Genomic DNA, 23,825 nt, shown 5'->3' on the forward strand with positions numbered 1-23,825 from the left:
TCCCCGCCCCTTAGCAGTCAAGTGGAGAAGGCACAAGCAATATATTCTTAAATTAGAAGATTCAAAGTTAAAAGTAGAGCTTTTTATCAAGTTATTTTTACCAAAAACAGTCTCCTTAGCAAGGCTGTGCTATGAAAAGCACAAGTACTCAATCTTCTCATTTAGCTCAAAAAAACACTGTAAATGTATTTAAATAATTTACTACTACATATTTCAGCTGATCCCATTCATCTAAATCAGGATGAAACTTGATCCATCTTATGCATTACCTTGCTTTCAAATAATCCTATATACTTCAGTAGGGTTTTGCCAAATAAGACAATAAATATGCATAAACATGGATCAGATTTTAATCTTCTTAATGCAGCAGTACTTCTCCTTCTTTACTTCAGCAAAAAGAAAAAAAAAAAAATGAGGGGCTCCCTGTAACAGCCAGGCTTAGGTGCCTTAAATCATTCCTGGAATGCATTTGCTCTGTACAAGTGCCTGACAGGAGGCTGTGTTCAGGTGGTCTCTTCTGCTGGGTAAGAAGCAAAAGGATGAATGAAAATGGCCTCAAGCTGCTCCAGAAAAGGTTTGGATTGCATATTAGAAAACATTTCTTCACTGGAAGGATTGCTAGGCATTGGAACAGGCTGCCCAGGGAATTGGTGGAATCACCCTCCCTGGAAGTGCTCAAAAAGAAGGTGGATGTGGCATTTGGGGACAGGGGGTGGCAGTGCTGAGTTAATGGTTGGACTCCATGATCCCAGAGGTCTTTCCCAACCTCAATGTCTCTGTGATTGCATTTATCCCAACAACATCCAGCTACATTAGGTGGAATTGTAATGGTGTCCTGGTCAGGAGAGAAAGATAACCCTGTACACAATTTGGGTTCCAAGTCCTAAACAGACCAATAATCATTTGGTTATGCTTCTTCTCCACAGCATGGAAAGCAAAGCTGCTCCATGACTGAGGATTAGCTGGAATCTCACATTATAGTTCTGCAGCCCTTGCCAGAACAAGATTTGATTTACGGCAGTCCATGACAACAGCATTACATATGTTATATTTATTAGGATTGAATTCCTTCTCAGTAAATGCTCACCAACATTCAGTTAAGTGACTCAAAGCAATAAATCTATTTTACGTTTTAAAGAAAACTATGACAAACAAGACAACAGAGAAGTTGCCTTTAAAACCAATTTAATCAGTGGGCTCTAAGCTACTCTAAACTAAACTGTTCTCCAGTTTGCCCCTTCTCTCAGCTTTGTTACTATATCAGGTATAATCACCTATTTACACCTCTTTACCTGGTAGTGCTGCTGGTATGGTCACAAAGGACAACAGAACCTATTTTATCAGGTTACCAAGCAAGCACAACACAGAAAATATTTCAGTCTGACTACCTAGCTATATACAGGATGCCATAGATGGAATAAATGCATGGGATGAGGAAAGACTACAAAAATGTTGAAGATGAAATGCTAGAAGCCGAGTTCAGGTGCTGAGCCACAATGCAATGAGACAATTAAGATCTAGGTCCACCACAGGGAAAAAACACTGCAAAAGAAATCTGACAGTAATAACAATTCCTCTGTAAAACTAATTTGCAGGGCTGAAATGAACCTGAAACACATTTAGGGTGAGCACTGCTGTTCTAACTCCACAAAAGCAGCAAGGATTAAAAAGTGCATTTTGTATTTAATATTCCAGTGGTGGGGTATTTAAAACTACATTCCTTAGCATATATTATCTTGCCCTCTTCCAACAGCACGCACTGTGGTGCAGGGACGAGTCAGCAGATGGCACCCACGAACCAGAGCACACACACCCTGATGCCCTTAGCTCACACACGGGCTGGGTTATTCACAAAAACCTGGGATTACTTTCTGTACCAGGATCTTCCCTTACACCGTGTAAATGGTCTAAGTGTGCATAAATCAAGTTCACCTTCACTACCAAGGTGACTTGCTGCATGATACTCAGATGCAAGGGGACATCAGAAAGAAGTGGAACAGTGCTTTTCACTTTCATAATTTTAATCTCAAACTCCACAGTATCAGTGTTTTTACTCCAGTTTACATCAGTTTCTGTGCAAGAATGCCAGTTGCAAATACTCCCTTTCACCTTGCCAAACATAAACCTAAAAATACAACATAAAAAAATTTTAAAAAAAAAATCAACATACAGGTGGCAACTTAGGTCAAAAGCGAGAAGGCATTAAAAAGAACGTAAAATTCTCTTAAAAATCAGTATCACAATACTGCCACAACTCATGTTTTTTAGGTCTGTGGTTAACAGCAGTCCTTATGCTACAAGAATGTGGAAAAAGGGTAGCTGAAGGTCCTCAATAACAAAATAAGGTAGGGAGAGCATTAACTGCTAATATGGAAGAAAAAGCAAGACAGGTACTAAATATTTGAAGGGGACTGGACTACTCAGAAACTCTATACTGCATATTTGCAGTACATAAACCACATAAAATTCTAAAAACGTCACTGTCTTTACATGATTTTCATCTTATCAAGAATTTTCTGAAAATCCAGTGCCTGTTATTGTTCTCATTCAAGCTACATAACCCCTTCTGCCCTTCAGTTATACCACTAGAAAGTAGTTGGTTTTTACACAAAACTAATTTCATACCAAATGCAGATCTCTGCAACACTTTTTTTTCTTCTTCCTCCTGTTAGAGAAAGAACAGGCTGGAAAAATACAGGGTTGTGCTGGGAATGGAAGACATGGAAAAATCTCATCTTCACTCAAGCTACTGATAAGGTGTACATCCATCTCTTTCTGTTTCAAGACTGACAAATATCAGATAAGGATTTAATTCTCAGGCCTGAAGTAAACACATGGAATACAGACACGTAGCTTGGACCAGCTATTTTAAGCAGTTGCTTGTGTTGTCGCCACACGGCATCAATCACATCATACATTTTAGATCAACAGAAAGGCTGGGATGCAGCAGGGTTCTGAATAGATAATCAGAACTGTGCTTCACTACATGACAGCTCCACCAAAAAAATTCTCAAAATCTAAATACATGCACAGGACAAACTGCATCTGCTATACATAGGTCAAAAAGCAGCAGGGAGTCAGAAAACCTTTCATTCAGAGCTGTAAGAGTGATGGATTAAGACAATAAAACAATTTCTTTGGGAAATACTTATTAAAAGGTATAAGCTTTTTCATTTAAAAAATTTGAAATTGGAATATAAAAACAGGAAGACAGATTATTCCTAAGAAACACTTCTATACCATTTACGCTGTGAGCTTCTCCCTCTTAACTGCGAGGGAAACAAGAGCAAATCACAGGAGCAGCTGCATCACAGAGCACACAGCAGGTAGAAGGGACACCAGGTAAAGAAATACCTGAAAGGAAGATTTGTAGTTAAAGATGTAAAAGATAAAGTAATTTCCAGAAGGACACAGAAAGGAAGGATTCTGTGATATATTTCCACAGTTCCTGTTGGCAGCAGCAGACTTTAAAGGAATTTGGAAGTGTCTGTGACCAAATCCCTCAAGTCAGACAGCTTGAAGCAGCCCTGCACATTTATTCAGAGGAACAGGATCACCGGTATATAAGAACTGAATGGGTCCAGAAGTCACTCATTTAAGCATCTAATATTACATATCCCAAACTGGATCTCTGCTTGTTAAGGAAACATTCCTGGGAGAATCCACACAGAAGCTTTGCAAAGACAAAAAAGTGAAAGCAAGCAGTGCCAACTTGTTGACGTACATTGAAAATGTTTCATATCACATAGGAGGCAGCCTCTGAGCTATGTCAGTGCTCTCAGTCTGTACATGGCCCTGTCCCAGGAACTCAAACAAAACCATATAAAAATAACTCCAGTCCCTAAACTGGCAGAAGGCTGATTCAGATGGCCCTGTGGCTCAATGCAACACAACCTCAGCCACGTGAAATACCCATTCCCTTCTCTTCAAGACTGCTGGTATTTCAGCCTGAGCAAACTGACTTTGCTTTCATTCAGGGATACCACAAAATGCAGCTGCTTAGGATGCTTAGGGGAAAAAAAAAAAAAAAACAACAAAAAAAAAAGCACCACCAAAAGCACACAAGAAGAAATAGAAAAAAATAAATCAGCATCCAAAAGAGTAATGAAGAATAAAAAAAAAACAAAAAAAAACCACCAAAAGCTCACAAGAAGAAATAGAAAAAAAATAAATCAGCATCCAAAAGAGTAATGAAGAATAAAAATGGAAGAGACATGGGTTTCTTGACTTTATCATGGCTTTTGTAAGTCAGCCCATGGTACATGTCAGTCTGATATTCAGGATTTAACACAGGGGACATCTCCCCCCCATTCAGGGCTGCTAGCTCATTTCCTCAGCATCTTCTGAAGTTCCCAGTTTGTTCTTCCCTTGTCAGGCAGCCACACACTGGAAACACAGGGATGAAACCATCAGATTTCTCCCCAGTGCTGGTTCCACTAAAATGAAATGGAACATTTCTATATTCTGCATGCTGCAGTCTTACAATGCTTTTTAAACTCACCACAAGGCCAGATAAAGCCAACACACAGACTTGAGTCCACCCTGCTGCACTGCAAGAGTTGCTTTCATTACTCTCTTGCCAGAGATATTGTACATTTTTTCCCATTTTACTGTCATCTTAACTTCCAGATCATTAGTCCCTATCACATGCAAGGCTTCTCTTATCCCTCTGAGACAAACACATTACCTCTACCATATCTGCAATGCCTCTGCTTCTGGATTAAGTTTCAAAGCCCAGTACAAAAGTTATGTAACTTAAGCAGGGTAGAGTGTCCAGAAAATGCAATCGAATTAGAAGAAAACAACCTAAAAGTAATCACATTAAACCAAGACGATTTTTAAAAGTACATTCACACACACTACACAGGAAACTGAGCACTCAAGCAAAATCCTCACTGGTGGAATGGTATCAGCAGATCTTGTTGCCCTGGAATTGGACCTGAGAACAAAACCATGGAGAAATCTTTGCACTGCTGCAGCAAATGATAAAATTTCCATCAGCTGGAAAAGAATCAGGAATTCATCTGGCACAGAAGAAAACATGTTTCCAAATGCCCAGAAGTAATTGATAATTTGTATCACCTTGATCTCTTACCTTTGCGCTCAAATCTGTTGCAGATTCTTAATTAATGCCACAATCTTATAGCTGCTATTTCTCCCTTCTCCACCCTGTATTTTCTCACACTACCTCCCCATATCCCTCATTTTCAAAGACAATATTCCTCTCCAAACAGTATTTTTTATCCACCTCTTCTAACCATTAGTTTATTAATCGCATTTAACTCTTGCACAGTGTTAACATGTATTCTGTATGAAATGTTTGAGAAATCCCCTTAAATAAGTGGAAATTACAGTTATAAATTTACTGTTTTGCATGTGATTAAGCTATAAGGTTGCTTCTGTAAATGCAGTGTCTTTGTGCACTGCTCATGAAGGCTGACCTTCATTTAGCAGCCTTTTCCTTGGGCCAGAAAACTGATATCAGAACTTGTGGTTGGATTAGGACCTCTGATGCTATTAAAATAAAGAACAGCTGTTGCCCTAACCACATTAGAATGGCTTTACTGCACTTTTTGATTACTATCAGCTACAAAAACAGGATTTTTGTTGACTTCAGAGTGACAGTTTGCTGGAGGAAGAAGGGCAAAACTGTGTTTGATTATTAGCAGATATTGGCTGATAAGAACTACTTAGTGGAACAAACCAAAGACTCTTCTATAAATTACATAAATCAGCTTTTCCCTTTGGGAGCTGTAGCTCTTGCTCGTGTCAGCAGATACCAGAAGGGTTGACTTCTTCCTTTAATATGCAATGTGCCTGAGTTAGTTTCAACGAGGCCCAAGGAAGCTCCTGCAGAGTTCATGGCTGTGCTTTATTCCAAGTGTGACCTGCTATCTTACCATCTTGGCTTTTATTGCTTTATAAAAACATGCCATGACTTAGAGTGCCAGACAAGAAAAAAAAAAAAAAAAAAGGGGAAAAAAACCCAAACTGGAGTAACACTGCTCAAGAATAGCAAGTATCACCAGTTACAATAAATCTTATCATCCCAGAAAAAAATATATCCTGCCATTATCCTGGAGAAGAAAGGCTCAAAATTCTGTACCCATGCAAACTGCAGTATTTTCAAGAAAGATAATCAGAAGGAAAACTCTACCAATACCAAAACTCAGTCAGCAGAAGTCCCTGGCTGAACCCCCATTCCAGCTAACCCTGGTGGAGTTCAGAGGAAAGCCACACCAGCCTCAGTGTTCCAGGCCAGATCCAACTTCCTCAAAGATCAAAAGGCATTTGAGTCCAGGAATTTAGTTCAACCTATTACAGGAGACAGACAACTGCCAAGTGGAATCTTAACCTAAATTTGTACAGTGTTTAGTGTTTAGGGATATCTAAATCAGACCCACCCACAGTTAATCCTACAGTGGCCACTGTGCTGGAGAAAGGAGAAATTAAGAGGATGATTTTTTACTGACTTGCAGACAAGACCTTGCAATTCCCTGTGGCTCCCAGAGCCTGTTTACTCATGTCATAACAGAAGGCCCTCATAAACCTTGGCATGGATTTACTAACACCTTTGTTAAAATGTTTCATTATTCAAAAGTCTGTATTTTAGTAGAACTGGTAAGAAAATTATATTCCTAAAAAAAAAAAAGGAAATACCCTGAATGGTCCTTTCCCAGGAAAGATTTCCCACCCATCCTGGTTTGAGATAACACATTCCCTCCAGACTGCAGAGTAGAACACAGCCACAGAAAGCCAACACTAGAAGAATTTTTCCATAGTTGCTCTTAAGGAAAAAAGTACGTTTCCAAATTTAAAAAGCAGACAGTAACTGCTGTCTTGTGTGTTCTGGAAAGAACATTAATCAGGTTATTTTTGTAATTTACAAACAACTAGTATAGTTAAATGCTTTGAAGCACAACTTCAGATTTCAGCTGCAAGGAATACAGGCCTACCTTTAACCCAGTTGGTCTTTTGCCAGGCACGTTCTCCCATTGAAACAGGGGCATTTGTGCTACCAAGAACACTGTGCATGGATGGGAAAATAACCTCAAGTACTGTAACAATTATTAGACAGCATCCACATGACAGACAGTGGCCTTTCAGGACCACAAATACTCGTTACTAAATTTTTGGTTGGTTGAGGAGTTTTTTTGTTTAAAAAAGAAAACAATACCAGCAGCACCACAAAACCACCAAACCACATTTTCAGAGCAGAATATTGATGCAATTGAGGAATATTCAGAGCTGGGCAATTCCTGCGTGCTAACAGCACAATCTCCAGAACAACCCAAGAGAAGACGGAAGGAATGCCTAAACTACACTGACAACTCCTTACAGCTCCTTTGGAAATTCTGCAGATCACCTCAGAGGAAATTACCATCAGACCCTATATACATACATAAATGCAAGTTGTCTTGTTAAGAGCTACAAGAGCAGCCTTAAATCATCTCCTTATAAATATGCATTGACATTCTGAATATGCAAAACACACAAATCAAAATTAACTCATTTTCTGCCTCTGAACTACTCTGAATACTCAACAGATCCCAAATGTCAGTGAAGGTGAACTTCCCTACTTCCCCTTCTCCAGAAAAACTTCAGCCCCTTATGGTTACTGTGGCTTGAGACCTAAGGAGTTCCAGACACTGAGATGCTTTGTGGATCTTACTGCCAGTCACGTTTAGAGAGTTCACATGCTACAATACATCCAACTTCATGAAGTTACTGCTTTTCATATCAGAGCCCCTCAACAGAACTCACACCTGACCTGTGAGCAAAGCACAGGAACAACAGCTACAGGAAGGAGCTGTGACACCACATCCCATTCCATGTGCCAACACAGAGCTGGATAACGAGGTCCAGCAGCTACACCATGGGGTAAAAGGGAGTTTTATGAATGCCAAATAGAGAATTGTAGAATAGTTTGTGTTGGAAGGGATCTAAAAAGATGATCTAGTTCCAGTTCCTGCCATGGGCAGGGACACCTTCCACTAGAGGCTGTTCCAAGCTCCAACCAAGCTGGCCTTGAACACTTCCAGGGATGGGGCCTTCACATTCTTGGTAACCTGTGCCAGGGTCTCATCACTCTCACAGACAAGAATTTCTTCTTAATATCTAGTGTCAACCTACCCTCCCTTTGGCTTAAGGCCATTTTAAGGCTAAATATCAACAGCTTCGTTCAGTTGTAGAGAGAACGTGCATAATGAGGCTGAAAAAAATCAGGCTTACCACTCCAGTAGCGAGATGGAATGTCAGATGCAGAGCATGGAAGATCACAGGTGTTTTCAGACAAAACACTGTATTGCTCAGTCATGGTTCATAGGAAAAGTATTTTAAATTAGTACAGAAAAAATGCAATAGAAAATTAACTTCTGAGTGCATATTTCTTAAAGCAAGAACAGCCTCCTAAAGCTTTATTTTATTGCTTCCGAAAGTGCATGCAAAAAAAGCAGTGCTTGGCTGTCTGCAAACAAGCACCCAGGGAAAAGTGCAAAATAGGATTCCCAGGGGGCAGCTGTGATTCATGAAGGACACTGCTCCTGCAGCCACTCTTTGCAAGCTCTCTGGATTTTCATTTTATTAGATGCACAGACAGAGCATAGTAAAGAAACACTTCAATTTTCACAGAATGACAGGGAGTAACACTCATCCCATTTATAAAGCAGGACAAAGAAAAGTAGGTAGATTCCACAGCATGAGGCACACTCTGCTTCAAGCAGCAGCTTCTGATAATGTTATCATATCAACCACCACCAACCTTAAAAGGTAGAAAAACTGAAAGTAAAACAAAGCAACAGCAAGTGTACCAGGAAGGCAAAGAGAAGCCTGCATTCCTTTCCAGCCTTGGAGCCTGACTTCATCTTAGCTAGGGTGACCTTCCACTGGGTCCAGGCTTGAATACTAATATTAGACTAAAAAGAAGTGTGCCACCCTCTAAATATAATGATGACTCAACACCTAGAGGCTTCAGTGACGTAATATGAACAAAGAGATTCTGACTTCACAATCGAGATGCTTAAAACTCAAGTCAAAAGGAACAGATTTTCCTTCCCCTGCAGACACAAATCTGCTTAGAGCCTCCCAGAGCATCATCATGAATTAGCCTGTAGAAAAAGGGAACTGAAGTAACATTTCACACATGGCAGCAGACACACTGGCTCCACTTTGTTTAAAAGGAGCACTGAACAGACACATTTCAATTATCTGCTTCAGTCAAAGCATCAGCAGAAAGTTTCACTTCCAGAATTAACATATAAAAGTTAAAGACAACACAGCACACCAGTGAGCAGTCCAGTGTATTTCACTGAACCTTAAAAATAAAAATAGGTGTATGAAAATGGGCCTTGTTTTTGTAAGTACAAAGGAGAAAAAGACTTCACAAGTAAGGCTACAAAGAGCTCTTAAAGCATCACCCTTGGACAAATATTTCAGCACCCACCTGAGGGAACTTCAAATATTTTTCAGGATCCAAGTTCAATAATACATCTTAAAAAAAAAAAGTCAGAGGAAGTCTAACAGAGGCTTCTGCAGTAAGAGCAAGCAATCATCCAATATATGTAAATAAAGTTGTAATGTGAAAGAATCCCTCATGAAAATAGTAATTGTTTTCATAGTAAAGTCTTTCTATTAAAATAGGATTATCTTTTCCATTGGCTTGTTAGTTTGACTCTTCTCCTTCCTGCCCCACCCCACCTCCACTAAGCTCACAGTTGAGAGAATGCATTTTTAATCACCTTCATTCCCCAGTCTTGCATTCCCACACAGGCCCTCTGCATCAGAAGAATTAATACACACTTCAAGAGATGTTCACAGAATCACAGATTGGAGGAGGTTGGAAAGCACCTCTGGAGATCATCTTTTCCAACCCACTCGTGGCTCAAGCAGGGCCAGCTCGAGCTCAGCTACCCAGGACCACGTCCAGACAGCTTTAGAGGATCTCCATGGAGAGAGAGAGACTGCACCCCCTCCCTGGGCACCCTGTGCTATCACTGCCACAGTAAAAATCGTTTCCTATGTTCAGAGGGAACCTCCCGTGTTTCAGTTGATGCCCATGGCCCCTGGTCCTGGCACCTGGCACCACTGAAGAGTCTGGATCAGCCCTGTTTGCACCCTGTCTTTGGGGGTTCACACACACTGCTCAGATCCACCTGAGCCTTCTGCAGCTCAACAGGCACAGCTCCCTTGGCCTGATGCCCATGGCCCCTGCTCCTGGAACTTGGCACCACTGAAGAGTCTGGTAGTGTGCACCCTGTCTTCAGTGGTTCACACACACTGCTCAGATCCACCTGAGCCTTCTCCAGCTCAACAGGCACAGCTCCCTTGGCCTTTCTTCAGAGCACACAGGCTCCCATCCCTTCATCTCTGTGACCTCCCTCCAGTATGTCTACATCCTCCTCATGCTGGAAATTGCAGAACTGGAAACATTTGAGCAGTGTTTTCTCATGCAGAAATAACAATAGTATCTCCTATTGGCTTAGATTACATTGGCAAGAAAAAGCACTTGGTGGGCTTTGGCTCTCACTGCCTAGGTAGCTTCACCATAAATAAAATGCTCAGAAACTGATGAATCATTCTTTATCTGAAATAAAACCATCAAGTTTAATCGGTGCACCTTCCAATTTGAGCCAAAAGAATGGTAAATAAAGGAGCATGCAACTTCTAAAATGCTTGAGGAAACACATCTTTCCCTCATAAAAACATACTCTAATAATGAATATGATTAGCTTTGTGTAAGCGTCTCCTGAGGCACTACAGCATCTGAAGAAACCATCCTAAGAGACAAAGATGCTTCACTTTGACAGTGTGTTTACCAGCCCAGCCTGAAGGAAGTTCCAGTCACGGAACAGAAAGGTTGGTTTTACAAAACAGTGATACATGCATAACAAAAGCACAACAAAAGAGCTACCAGCCAGAGTTTAAGGGCTATGGGTAGAAATTAATTGCTGAAACACTCTAATGCCCACCCTCAGGAGTTATCAGCCATGGCCTTTGGCTCACCAACACAGTTGCTTTATCAGGAAAGCTAAAAGGAGCAGCACCTCCCATTCAGTCACACTACCAGCCAAAAATAAGTCTCAATTTGGCCCTATCTTGCTCACACATAAATAGTCCCATCAATGTGATAAAACCCAGGGTTAAAGGCATAATTTTATTTTTTGCTTCTTTACAGTAAGACTTCCATGACCCAAACAAGTCAGTGCTGTACTCTCCAACACATCAAACTAATCTGGCCCTACCATTAACAGCTTCATGCCAAAATAAATGATCAGAACACAGGACAGTGACAGGGGCAAACTGAATGTGATCCCAGCTTAGCAACAGATTATCCTGTTGGATAATCTTCTCCACACCTTTGCTGGATTTTAGGAACTAAAAAGCTCTGTATTTTGAGCACACTGTAAAGATGGTACGATTTTATTTTCCATAGGAGGAAGGCTGTCCATGATGGGAGTGGAGACAAGCAAAGCCATCTCCCCTCAGCTGTAGCAAGCTGCTATCCTTCTGAAGCTGCTAGAACATCCTGCACAAATCCTTAAATGCCCATAGTATCCACCCAGTTATCTGGGGCATTCTCCTGATCCAAGCACACATTTCTTTCCAGGAACACACGTGGAAGGTAGGGAAATATTTTTTGACCAGATGCTCTGTTACTGAAGTAAGATCAGTTGTAGGTAGCATTAATCTATATTCCCCTTTTCTTCAGTGTTTCAGGGCAGTCAGTTCCAAGCAGCTTCCTGGAAGCCTGATGGCAAATTCATCTTCAGATCCCAGAGTCCACAACTCTTCAGGCTCAGGATAGTGAGACCTCAGGATGGCAGCCAGGAGAAAACCCAAGCCTGTGTCTTTCCCTGCAAAGGACACGGCCTTCAGCTGCCAGAATTCCTCACCTTCAGAGAATGAACATCCAAACTCAGGCTCCCTGCAGGTGCCATCATTGCTTTTGACAGGAGACTGAATCCCTTCTAAGAGGGATTGTAGACACACAGCACTGGTGAAAGGGTATTTCTGACACAGGACTCAGAACAAACCAAATCAGCTTATCCCCAGCACAGGTGTACGTGCTGCCAGTAGCTGCTGCAAGTCCACATTCCAGCACAACCTGGAATTAACCCTGTATGTGATACAAAGGAGTTAAATGCCTTCAAATTAAAACCTGTCTTTAGTGAGTATATTGCTTAGGTATTAGTGTGCTAGAAGTTTGAATTTGACATTTCAGCCCCTTGGACACCTCAGATAATGCACTGATAGAGTAACTGCTTTACTTTAATGCTGTTCCGTGCTAAAGCCACTCAGAACATTCCACACCAAATCAAGCCATTACAATGAGGGCCTTCTCTGACTTCCTTTACTGCTAACTTATAAATTCCAATCACACCTTCATTTTACTCCTAAAAGTGCAGGTCAAGAGTAAAAGTCAAATAGCTTTACTTTCTGCAGAATGAACACCACAAGTAAACAATTTTAGATATAACCATTACTGCAATACATACTTTTTAGAAGCTTAGTGTACCATTACATATACTTTGGATCAAGATATAATTGAAGAGATGATTGTTAGCACCATTTATGAATAGTGACCATGTGAGATTTTAAAATTTAGTTTAGCAACTTGACACTTATTTTTATTTAGAATTCATGTGTGCTCTTATCTTGCAGCAACAGTTATTAATAGAAAGGATTATGGATATTAATCAACTGGGAACATAAGAACATGTTCTACAGGAATAATAAAAACCATCATCAACTCCCCAGGTTCTTGGATTTAATGAGAAATCTGAAGGTAATCCCATCTTGTTAAATAGAGACTTAGAGGAGTAACCACTTACCTGCAAACAGAGCTTCAACCCACAGACTTGCATGTGGCACAGAGCATCCACCTCCACAACCCAGCTGCTATTCTTAAGACACATCCTTAAGTCCTGCAAGTCTTTGGGGATTGCTATCCCAAATACTTACATAATCACCCATTCCATTTTCTAGCTAAGCCATCAGCTAAATACCAGAATGCAGCTCTCAAAAGGGAAAGCTCAGGAGCAAGTGGGGATAGAATCTCTGCAGGGTAAAGAGAGAGATTCTTTACTTCCAGGTGGGCTTCTGTTTCCTCCCTTTTAAACTGGACTTTCAGACCCCTTTAACTTCAGTCAAGTTCATTACCAGATGGTGAGAAAATTCTGGAAAATGGCAGAATGTAAATGCAAGACGCTTATTAGCAAAAGGTCTGCTCAGTAGAATAGGGAACTGTTTTTCTAAATTGCAATTTAGAGTCTAGAATTTGTAATATATAAATTTTAAATATATTTTAAAGCTCATATTGCAGCACTAATCTATATTACTCAAACATACACATGACGTTATTACAGAAGACAAAAATGCCTAAAAAAGTAAACCCAAATAATTCCATTTGTACAGCCTCACCAGACATCACTTTAACAGGGAGCCTGTATCCTTGGAAATCTTGTTTTATTCCTCTTTTATCTGGAAATCCCCCCATTAAAAGTCTTTGTCCATTCTGGCCAGCTCTAGTCCCAGTGATTTTGTAGTTTTATCTGGGTACCTCAAACAGTTTCAAGCAAAACCCACTGTAGCACTGCCATCTTGTTTCTGAATTGCAATTCTGAACAGGACACTCAAGCAGCTTGAGATGTGCCTATAACAATTAGCTCAGACTAATTTCATCAGACAATAAAGCTCCAAGCTATCAGATTTATATTCTTGAAGTCTCAGTCAGAAATAATACTAGACGAAGAAACAGGAACTGAATGCTTCCTACAAGAGTTGATTTTTTGTTATTATCTTAAGACCATGTTGTTCTCAACATTGTTTTAGATTAATTGCAGAGTTCAAAATATTTTCATGAAGATTCTCATGTGTTTTTATCTAGCAAATCTGAAGTGAATGACAGGAAGAACACAGTAGTACAGCTAACTTAAAACACTCCAGACCTTCTCTCTCTTCTCTGCAAGTACATGAAAGGAGGTTGGAATGAGGCAAGTGGTGGTCTCTTATCCAAATTAGCAATCAGTAAGACATAAGGAAAAGGTCTCAAGGCATGCCAGGGGAGGTTTAGCTTGGATATTAGGAAAAAATTACCCACCAAAAGGGCTGTCAAGCATTGGAACAGGCTGCCCAGAGAAGGGCTTGAGTCACCAGCCCTGGAGAGGTTTAAAAGATGTGTACATGTGGTACTTGGGGACACAGTTCCGTGTGACTTGGCAGTGGCTGGGCTAATGGTTGAACACAATCTTAAAGGTCTTTGCCAAGCTAAGGATTCTCCAATTCTGTGAGAAAATACAGAAAGGCAGCCTCCCATCTCTGTGATCAGCAAGCAGCAGCAGCAATCACATGTTTGACTTTGCTGTTCCCACCATCCCTGCAGCCAAGGTCGCCATGAAGACACAAACCTCCATTTCAGTATTCTGCAAATCTCAACAAAAGAAAAACATTTTATTTTTTTGTTGACCTCAGCTGACAAAAAGGCTTTTAAGCTCTTGAAATAAACGTCAAAGCAGAATGCTGCTGTTACCTTAGAAAGAAGTCATATTTGTGATCAAGTTTCTTTGCATGAAACTGATCAAACTGTTTCACTGACAGCAATAAACAGATATAAAGCATAGGTTTCTCTTACAGGGAAAATTTGGAAACAGACACTGTACCTTACTGTCCTCATCCTCAAACACGGACTGGTGAACATTACAGGCGAAGAGAGAATTTGGGAGATCGTTGAAATCAATTATTTCATGAAAATCTTCCTCTGCAAAACATCTCTTCAGGCCGTGGTCTCCATTGATAGAGTAGAGCAGGAACTGCCCTCCGTCCTCCGGGGTGCAGCCGTACTGGCCAAGGCCCCGCATTCCAAAGAGGTAAGAATCTCCCCTCATCCCTGGCAGCACAGAGAAGAGAACATCACACAGTTACACAATGTATTTGAACATTCCACATCCACAAGGTAACCCAGAGATTCTTAAGTCTGGTGGCTCCATTTGTACAAAGTAAATTTCACACTATTTCAAGGCAACAACTGGCCTCTGACACAGGGCACTGAGACCTGTCTCACCAAGGTTCAAACAGGGCTTTAACTTCATTTATTAGCACAGAAAAGGCCTAAACATACCAGCACAAGCTTCTGAACACAAGCAGAAGAGACATTACTTAAGGGCCCCTTGCCCTGTGAGAAAACACTGTGCTGTATTTGGGTTTAAGAGAACCATGTTTAGAACCTGGTTCTAAATGCATTATTGACTGTACTCTAAAGCTACGTGAGAAGAAATCAGAATGTGAACCTGAGCTCTTTTTGCATCTTATCCAAAGCTGTGAATCACAGAGCACCTCAGCTTTCAAACAGGCAGAAGATTTAAATAAGGGAAGGATTCCACCACTGGTTTTCTGGGTCAGGTTCCTCCTGTGTTATTACACAGATGCTATAGACACACTGTCTGTTTAAAATTTGCCTCTTCTTAAAAGGATGAGAAATTCTGTTCTCAAGCCCTTCCCTGTTACTGGGAAGGCTGCTGGTGCTTTTGAGTCTGCAGGCAGGTCAGGAAACATAATGCTCAGGATAAGAAGAAAAGACCCTTATGGAAAGGAGCATGAACACAGCATCATCAAAATACCAGTACAACCAAGATACATCTCTGCTTTAAAGAACACAGCCAATTTTTTCTACAGTTTAAGTACAGAACTTAGGCTGGTTTTCAAAGCCCATTAGCAATTTCTTTGTATCTTAATCACACTAGGAAGCAAATAAAGTTAAGGGAAGAGTGAACTCAAGATGACTTTCAGCACTTTTAGGAAAGTCCTGCTGATTTTGGAGCCTTTATCCCAAATGCATTAGTATAGAAAGGTAATTTTAAGGCACACAAAGTGAGCCCATACATTAAATGGTATCACCACTGTTGTTATGAGAGAAAGCTTCATGCCAGCCAAGGGGAGTAAGTCAAGGTTCAATTAATGATCAGTGTGTTAATTAGTATTAAATCTGGTATTTAGCAGTGCTTAGTAGACATCAACATATTGCATCTACAAAGCCCCAGTAAGTTAACTAGAAGTTTACTGGATAATAATCTATTCCCTTTTATTTGTTTCTTTCAATAACAATATGCAATCATTAGCTCCTTTTCCTCCTAGCACAAGCATTTAGAGAGTTACATAAACTCAGTGTGCTCATCTGTTCTGCTCTGCCCTTGCTCTCTTGCATACTTGCTATTCTCTATAAATAGCTGTAAATATTAGCTCAAACACACTATATAGAACTGCTGTCCAAAATTAAACCATATGGGTTTATCACACTTAATCTCAGTAAAGCTAAGTTATGGAGCTAATTTGCCATGGCTGTGCCTTTCATATAACCTCTGCTCTGAAATGAGATTTGGATGATGACAGAGCACATCATTCCATAACATAAGGTTATGGAAATATCAGTAATTGTTATTGCTGGAGTCTCAGGGCTAATGACAGAAGTTCTCAAGTACACAAGCTGCAGCCCTGCTCAAAAGTACTGTGCTAACCTGAGGATGGGTTTTCAGGCTATCAAACACACACTTTGCTTTCAGCAGCTCAGCCCAATACTAGCACAACTACCTCCAACTAATTTCAGTTTAGAAATTAAATTCTGATTGGAAAGAGGAAGCCTGAACAAATGGCAGAAGAGATGGCTACAAGCTCAGCAGTACACGTTAGTGTAGGAGAGCTCACCCCCACAGCAACGTTGCCTCTGGTATTTGAACCACCTCACTTAAGCTTTGTGTTACTGCACATTTCATGGTAAACACATCTGGGGAAATACTGGAAAGAAATCCTCACAGCAGCCAGAAACTTCACATCAGAATGCAGTATTTTCTCTAGCAAAAAGCTTTAATAAATCATGTCCTCCAAAAACAATCATCTCTAAGCATGTTTGTCATCATGTCTAGCCTGTGTCATTAGGTTTATGGAAATGAACCTCAAGCCCAGTGTGTTACAAAACACAATTTACATGGCAGAGCAGACTGGTGCCAGGCTGTGGGAAGAATTTCATTCACAACAGGCAAACAATTTGCAGCCAGGGAAGACACTGACCATCTGAGAGTTACACTGGACATGCTGAAGTTGTAGCAATCTGGATTATAATGTTAAAGCAAACAAGTTTCACACCTCCTTTCCCAAGGCACAACAAAGCTAACTGTGCAGAGAAGCAAAGAATCTCAATCTATTGACAGAAGCCAGAAAACTATATAGACTTTCTCATCAAACAGTTATTTATTTTTCTCTCCTGGGATAGCCATATTATAATAAAGTACTACATAGGAAAGCTTTTAAGTTAGGAATTCAGCAAAACTACTATGACAAACAACAAAACAGAACAGGATTTTAAGTTATAACCATGAAGCTCAGGTTTTTAACCAATAACAAAATGAACATATGCTGCAGCAGCCAGGATGAGAAATTAATAAATATTTACATCATGTGGCAGTAGTCTTGCTCTGCTAGAGCTCCTGGATAGGAAAAGCTTGATTCTTTTTCCAGCCAATTATTGAGACATTTTTGCCCAGTGGGACTTGGGTATTGGCCAAGTCTTTTTAAGAAAGTCACTGTCTCACAGGCTTTTGGCCAGCTCTTCTCCCAGACTTGCAGGTAGGTGTCTGTGCCTGCACAGGCATCTTTTAAGATATACCCAGAGTTTTGAATAGTGCTCTCTCCACTATTAAGTTAACTTATACCTGATTCCTAAATCCTCTGCCCAATTTATGATGGGATGGTTAAGAACACCTGTATGGAATAACTGTTGCTTCACAGATTCTCCTTTGCCATGCACTGCACCATAGAAAGCACAGCACCACAGTTAAAACAGAAACTCACTAAGAAAATACTTACATGTCCCCAAGAGAAATAAACTGCCTGTGAGCCTGAGCTCAACAATAATCAGAGGGGACAAACATACTTGAATCAACATTTGTTAGCAGACTTCCATCAGAAGTTATCCACAGGCATAAGATGGAAATCATACATTTTTCCATATTATGAATAATGTTACACATAAAAACATTTACACACACACACACACATATATATATGTAGAAAATCATAACTTCATATCCTTTATTATGTCTGTCAAACCTTGAAGCTCAGGTATCATGTTGTTGGTAGTGTTTTTTGCCTTCTTTGAAATTACTTAGCCACTTCAGGCAGTCCTCTGACAAAAAAAAAATCCTTTTTCCAATTATTCAACTAATTTAGAATAAAAGAATTTACATTTCAAATCCCTTAAAACAATTAACTCCAAGTCATGTATTCATCCATGAACTGGATTTCCATATAAAATCAGCCCAATTAAAAGTAATCTTTTATGTTACGACAATACAATCACTGGATCACAACATTCCCATTTATGTTAAAGCTCCTTTCCACAGCTTCTGACAAAATAAGTTAACTTCATCCCCTCAGGATCCTTTTTTATATTAAAAGGAAAAAAAAAAAAAAACAACAACAAGAATAACAGAAAAAACCAACAACCAAAAAAACCCTACACAATAGTAAATTGTATTTACCTTCCTTTTAAAATGCAATGAATAAGTTAACTTCATCCCCTCAGGATCCTTTTTTATATTAAAAGAAAAAAAAAAACAACAAGAAAAACAGAAAAAAACAACAACCAAAAAAACCCTACACAATAGTAAACTGTATTTACCTTCCTTTTAAAATGCAATGAGTTTACATAGAGTTATGCATTTGCTTCTCCCCTCCCAAATCAGATTTTACAAATACTTGAGATACCAGAAGTTACCATACAGAATCTTAAAAAAAGTGACAATGCCATTAAAAAAATATATAGACTAATATAGGCACTGTCTAGAACCAATACTGATGCTAAAATATCCAAAATCTTACCTGGGATCGTGACAGCAAACTCTGTCAGGATTGCTCCCCTGAAAAGTCTGAGACACTGAGGCAGATTCAAACCTGAGGCAAACAACTTCATGTAACCCCCAGCTAAAGCTGAGCACTTGCCACATCCATTTATTCCCTTTACTTAAAGCACAACTGAATGTGCTTATTATGCTGTGTTATTTCTGAATTTGGTGTAAGGTTTGGACCCTCAACTTTAACACATCCCACAGAATGAGAACCTCAAGAGTGCTGCACTTTTAACCCTTGGAGAACCACAGCAGCCACTGCCCTCCCAGACCCTACACATCACTTCACTCTCACGTGGGTTACTTTAAATTTCTCCTCCCGTGGTCCAGGTGTGCAAAGGTTTCTAATTTGGGATGGCTCCAATCACAAGGCAAACACCCTTTCCTGGCACAGATCAGGTCGTGTCAGTGTTCAGCACTGGAGACGCTGTGACCAAAATCCCTGTAGAGATTCCAAGTGGGAGCTCTGTGTTCATTCTGTTACCTCACTATTTTTAGACACAGTACACCTCTAATTAAAATTAACAGAGGCCAGCAGAAAAATACATTCACTGGAAAACAGCAGTAGCTCACTGAAGTTTCTCTTTGAAAAATGACACTTATTTAGTATAAAAGTGAAAGGGTAAAGATGTACATCTTCTCATGAAGTCTGATCCCTGCAGAGCCAAAACCTTCAGCAGAAATTGCATTGAATGAAGACAATTTGAGGACATGAAATGTCTGAATGGACCAATGCTTCTGTATCACTGAGCATTGATTGATTTATCCACTGTTTTTATGGAAACTAATAAGGCATTTCCTTGGTGAACATTTCCCTGTCTTTGGAGTTTTTAAAAAGAATCCCTGAGGGACATCAAGAAACAGGCACATATCTCTTGAAATCACTAGGAAACTTAACTTTTTTTTATTAAACACTGCTTGCCATGACAAACAACATGACTAAAAATAGAATAAAGCAAACAAAACGTTACAAATAGAAGCTTTAAATATAATCACTATAAACTAGAAGTATTATTGAGTCCTGAGTGCAAACCTGGAAACCGTAATCTGCAGGAATTAAGAAAATTTGGAGAAAAAAACAAAGCAAGAAAAGTTGCAGTTGCTTTTGTAGAAGGGTCTAGGAGAAGTGTAGGGATTCCATCTTGGCTCCAACTGAAAAAAAAGCCCCCAAAAAGCAATTTGTACCATAATTCAAAGACAGGAAAAAGCCAGGAGGGGGGAAATCAAACCTAGTGAATAAGATTTTACTGCAAGAATAATTTTTAACTTAAAATATTCACTGACTTTACAGCAGCAGAGCCACCAATTTCAGTGGTGTCAGCCTAGGGTTGCATCTCCTGCTGAATCCAACTGGCCCCACACGGAAGGCTCTGTCAGAAAGCACAAATGTGTCAGGGAAGGTCACAGAGTAACTTACTGGAATTTCATTCCACTCTGCACAATGAACGCTGGAGATGAGCATTATTTTTAATGGTGCTAATTCTTCACTGTGGAAAGCTCCTATGGACTTAAACAGAGGCTTTTTACTTAATTAGAAAGAGCAGAACTGGACCTCACATGACAGGATTAATGAACCTTTGCAGCCTCAAAAGCAACAAGGACTGTAGTGACCCCCTGCCACAGCTTCACCCTGATCTCCCACCTGGGCAAACTCCCTTACAGGAATCAAAGTCACCAGTACAGGGAAGTCCACTCACATCTGAGCTCCAGTTTGGTTAGCACCACACAAAAATAGTGCCAATCTCCACTTTTCCTCTTACAAAAGTGGCAGATATGAGAAAGCATTTAGAAAAAAAAAATTAAAATCCTCTAACTGGTGCAAATCCCAAATGTTCTAATCCTTTCCATTGACATTCTAGCCGCATTAAATTTAGCTGAGACTTGGGAACTATTTTTGGAAGCTTTTAACATCCAAAGGGACTATTCAGTTTTATTCCTGTAAAGCAGGACTGGTCAGCTCAAGCAGTCCAAGACATGCACATCACACTGAAGGTTCAGCTGTGCCTCCCACGCCAGGGATGGATCCTGAGACCACAAAGGGACTCTGGCACTGCCTTGCTGAGCATCTGCATCTCCAGCACGGGAGAAAACGATCCAGGAGGCACTGGTGAACCCAACCGAGCCAAAATTCCAGTGCCACTGCACAGCAGGAAGGTGATACTTTGGAGCAGCCAATGCCAGGTGTGAAGATTCCCTGTGCTGTTCTTAAAGTCAAGAAGCTGAGCTTCAATCAGCTGGGCACTACAGTAACCATGGCAACATTAAGGTATTCAAAGAAAAAAAAAACAAAATCCCTCCCCAAACACAAAGAAACCAGAACAAGCCTCCTGATCACCTTCACTTGGCCTCTGTGCTAATCTATTTAAAGCAAGCCCGTTTCATAAGGGGCAGGCAGCATTAGAACGTCAGCAGCCTTCAGCCAGAGCTGTCACCTCACACGGGGTCAGTGGAGCACTCCCTGCTCAAGCAGCTCCTGGGACTCAGAACTGCGCCCCAAACTCACCCAGAGCCACCTGCAGCAGGGACTCACAGGGTTTAACTCCTAGAAGGCACTCAGGACACAACGATGAATTGGAATAACATTTCAAAGTTGCCTCCTCTAAAAGGATCCTCTGCTAGCACAATCAAGTAATTTATAAATTATTTCATTAATTACTGCAATGCAATGACAAACCAAGCTACTGAATCTGGACACAAACGACAATACTTGAAAGGGGACAGACAAACTGAATCACACACCTGACAACTTCTCAGAAGTTTAAGGAGGACAGGACAGATCCTGCTGTGACAGGCACCAAAGACTAGTTAACAGAGACGATCATCTACAGAAAATCTCCTTCTGTCCCTGTTTACTGAGATGTGTTAGCATTTTTCTGTAGTGCTTTATATTCTCACAGTATTCAGACTTTCCTCTGTACAAGGATGATGGACAACCACAGCATTTAGCTTCACTGCAAGATAAATACAGCAGTTTCTTTACACTAATATGCATTTTCATAGAATAGGAGTTTTCATCAGGGCAGCCACTCTAACTAGCTAAAAGATCAAACCATTTCCAAGGGCAAAACTTGAAAGCCAAAGACAGAAGCTGGTATAAAATACAACCTCTGATTAAACTACAATTCTCATTTATATGATTTCTTTCAGCTGTATAAACTTATTATACATTTGTTTTTAGGAACCTTCATTAAACTTCAAACTCAAGAAATAAAGGAGCACAATATTTTAAAGAGGTCCAAAAGAATACAGGATAGGTGAGGGGGAAAAAAAAAAACAAACCAGCAAGTTTGGAGAGCTATCTATTACATAAGCATCAAATGATATTGGCTTGGGATCACGGAATCACAGAATGGTTTGGGTTGGAAGGGATATTAAAAACCACCTCGTTCCAACCCCTGCCACGGGCAGGAACACCTTCCACTGTCCCAGGCTGCTCCAAGCCCCATCCAAGCTGGCCTTGGGCACTTCCAGGGATGGGGCATTCACATCTTCTCTGGGCAACCTCTGCCAGTGCCTCACAGTGAAGAACTTATTCCTAATATCGAATCTAAACCAGCCTTCCTTCACTTCCAAGCCATTCCCCCTCGGCTACAGCAGCCAAGTTTAAAGCACCCCGAGGAAAGCCTCTCTTTCTCAGGCTCCCGGCGCAGCCCTGCCCGGAGCTGCCCAGTCCGGGTCCGCATCGCTGCGACCCCGACCTGCTCCCAGCACGGCCGCAAACCCCTTCCCACCTCCCCATCCCTCCTCACAAGCTCCTCCGCACCCCACCGGGGCAGACACGGGCCCCAGCCCCAGTCCCTCCCGAGGGGCGGCCGCGGGCTCGCCGCGCATCCCCCGCGCCCCGAGAGCCGCGCGGGGAAGGAGCCCCGAGGGCAGCGCGGCGCCGGGGCAGGACCGCGGGGCGGTTGCATAACCCAGGTCTGCCGGACAGCGCTGCGGCCCCGGCGGGGAAGGAGCCCCTGGGGAGGCGGCCGTGCCCTTACCTGCGGCTCGCTCGCCCTTCCCTGCCCGCCCGGAGTCCGCCTCACTCCGCGCCCAGCGCTCCCTCAGAGCGCCCCGCGCCGCGCCCGCCAAGGTGGAGGGCGGGGCGGCCCAATCAGCAACGCCTCCGCCGAAACAGGCAGGAGCATCCACCAATGAGAACTCGAGAAGCGCGCTGATCCCGCCTCCCACACCCCTGGCCACGCCCCCAGCTCCCACGGCGACCCTCCGTGAGGGGACAGGGGACAGAGGAGAGGGCACGGGGATGGATGAGTGGGGCCAGGCGAGCCGGGCAGGGGATGTGTGGGGACGAGGGATGACCGAGGCCAAGCAGCAGGTGTGTGGGGACAGGCGGGAGGGACACAGGACAGGTGAGTGGCACAGGGCAGTGAGGGGACACAGGTGACCAGGGCGGGAGCCCGTGACACCCCAGCACACAGGGAGCGATGGGAACCAGGCAGGGTTTGTGTTCTCCTGGCAAAGCTGCCAGGAGTGGGGTGGGATGGGATGGGATGGGATGGGATGGGATGGCTTAGGGTAGGGGAGAGGTGGGGTAAGATGGCATGGAGTAGGAACACACAGGATGGGCTGGAATGGGAGTGAAGAGGGGTGGGATGGGTGGAATAAGGTAAGGTAGGGAAGAGCAGGTGTGGGATGGAACGGAATGAAATGGAATGGAGAGGAGAGATGGGGTAGGAGAGAGGTGGGATGGGATAGAATAGGAGAAGGGGTGATGGGATAAGGTAGGCAGAGGTGGGGTGGGATGGACATCCTCACAGGGCACCTCGCCATGGTTTTAGTGACAACCCTCAGGCCCTCCTGTGTGATGTTGCAGGGGTCCTCATTACTCTGGAGGATGGAGCTCCCAAGACCATGTTCCCCTCTGACCACCAATGCCCAAACTGTCCTTTGGAGTGAGCTCCATCTGGGATGGAGCCACATCTTCAGCCC

At 41.8% G+C, this 23,825-nt stretch overlaps 1 protein-coding gene across 1 annotated transcript in view; it reads right to left on the reverse strand.

The window, feature by feature from the left end:
* RCAN2 (regulator of calcineurin 2) overlaps window positions 1–22,975 on the reverse strand; it is an 82,326-nt gene extending 59,351 nt beyond the window's left edge. The window contains exons 1-2 of the mRNA XM_039695999.1: window positions 22,877–22,975; window positions 14,658–14,884 (exon numbers count right to left, since the gene is read on the reverse strand). Coding sequence (XP_039551933.1) covers window positions 14,658–14,882 — 225 coding nt within the window. The 5' untranslated portion in view covers window positions 14,883–14,884; window positions 22,877–22,975. The remainder of the gene's footprint in view (window positions 1–14,657; window positions 14,885–22,876) is intronic.
* Window positions 22,976–23,825: the final 850 nt, after the last annotated feature.

Source organism: Passer montanus, unplaced genomic scaffold, assembly GCF_014805655.1.
Source record: "Passer montanus isolate IOZ18808 unplaced genomic scaffold, ASM1480565v1 scaffold94, whole genome shotgun sequence".
NCBI lineage: Eukaryota > Metazoa > Chordata > Aves > Passeriformes > Passeridae > Passer > Passer montanus.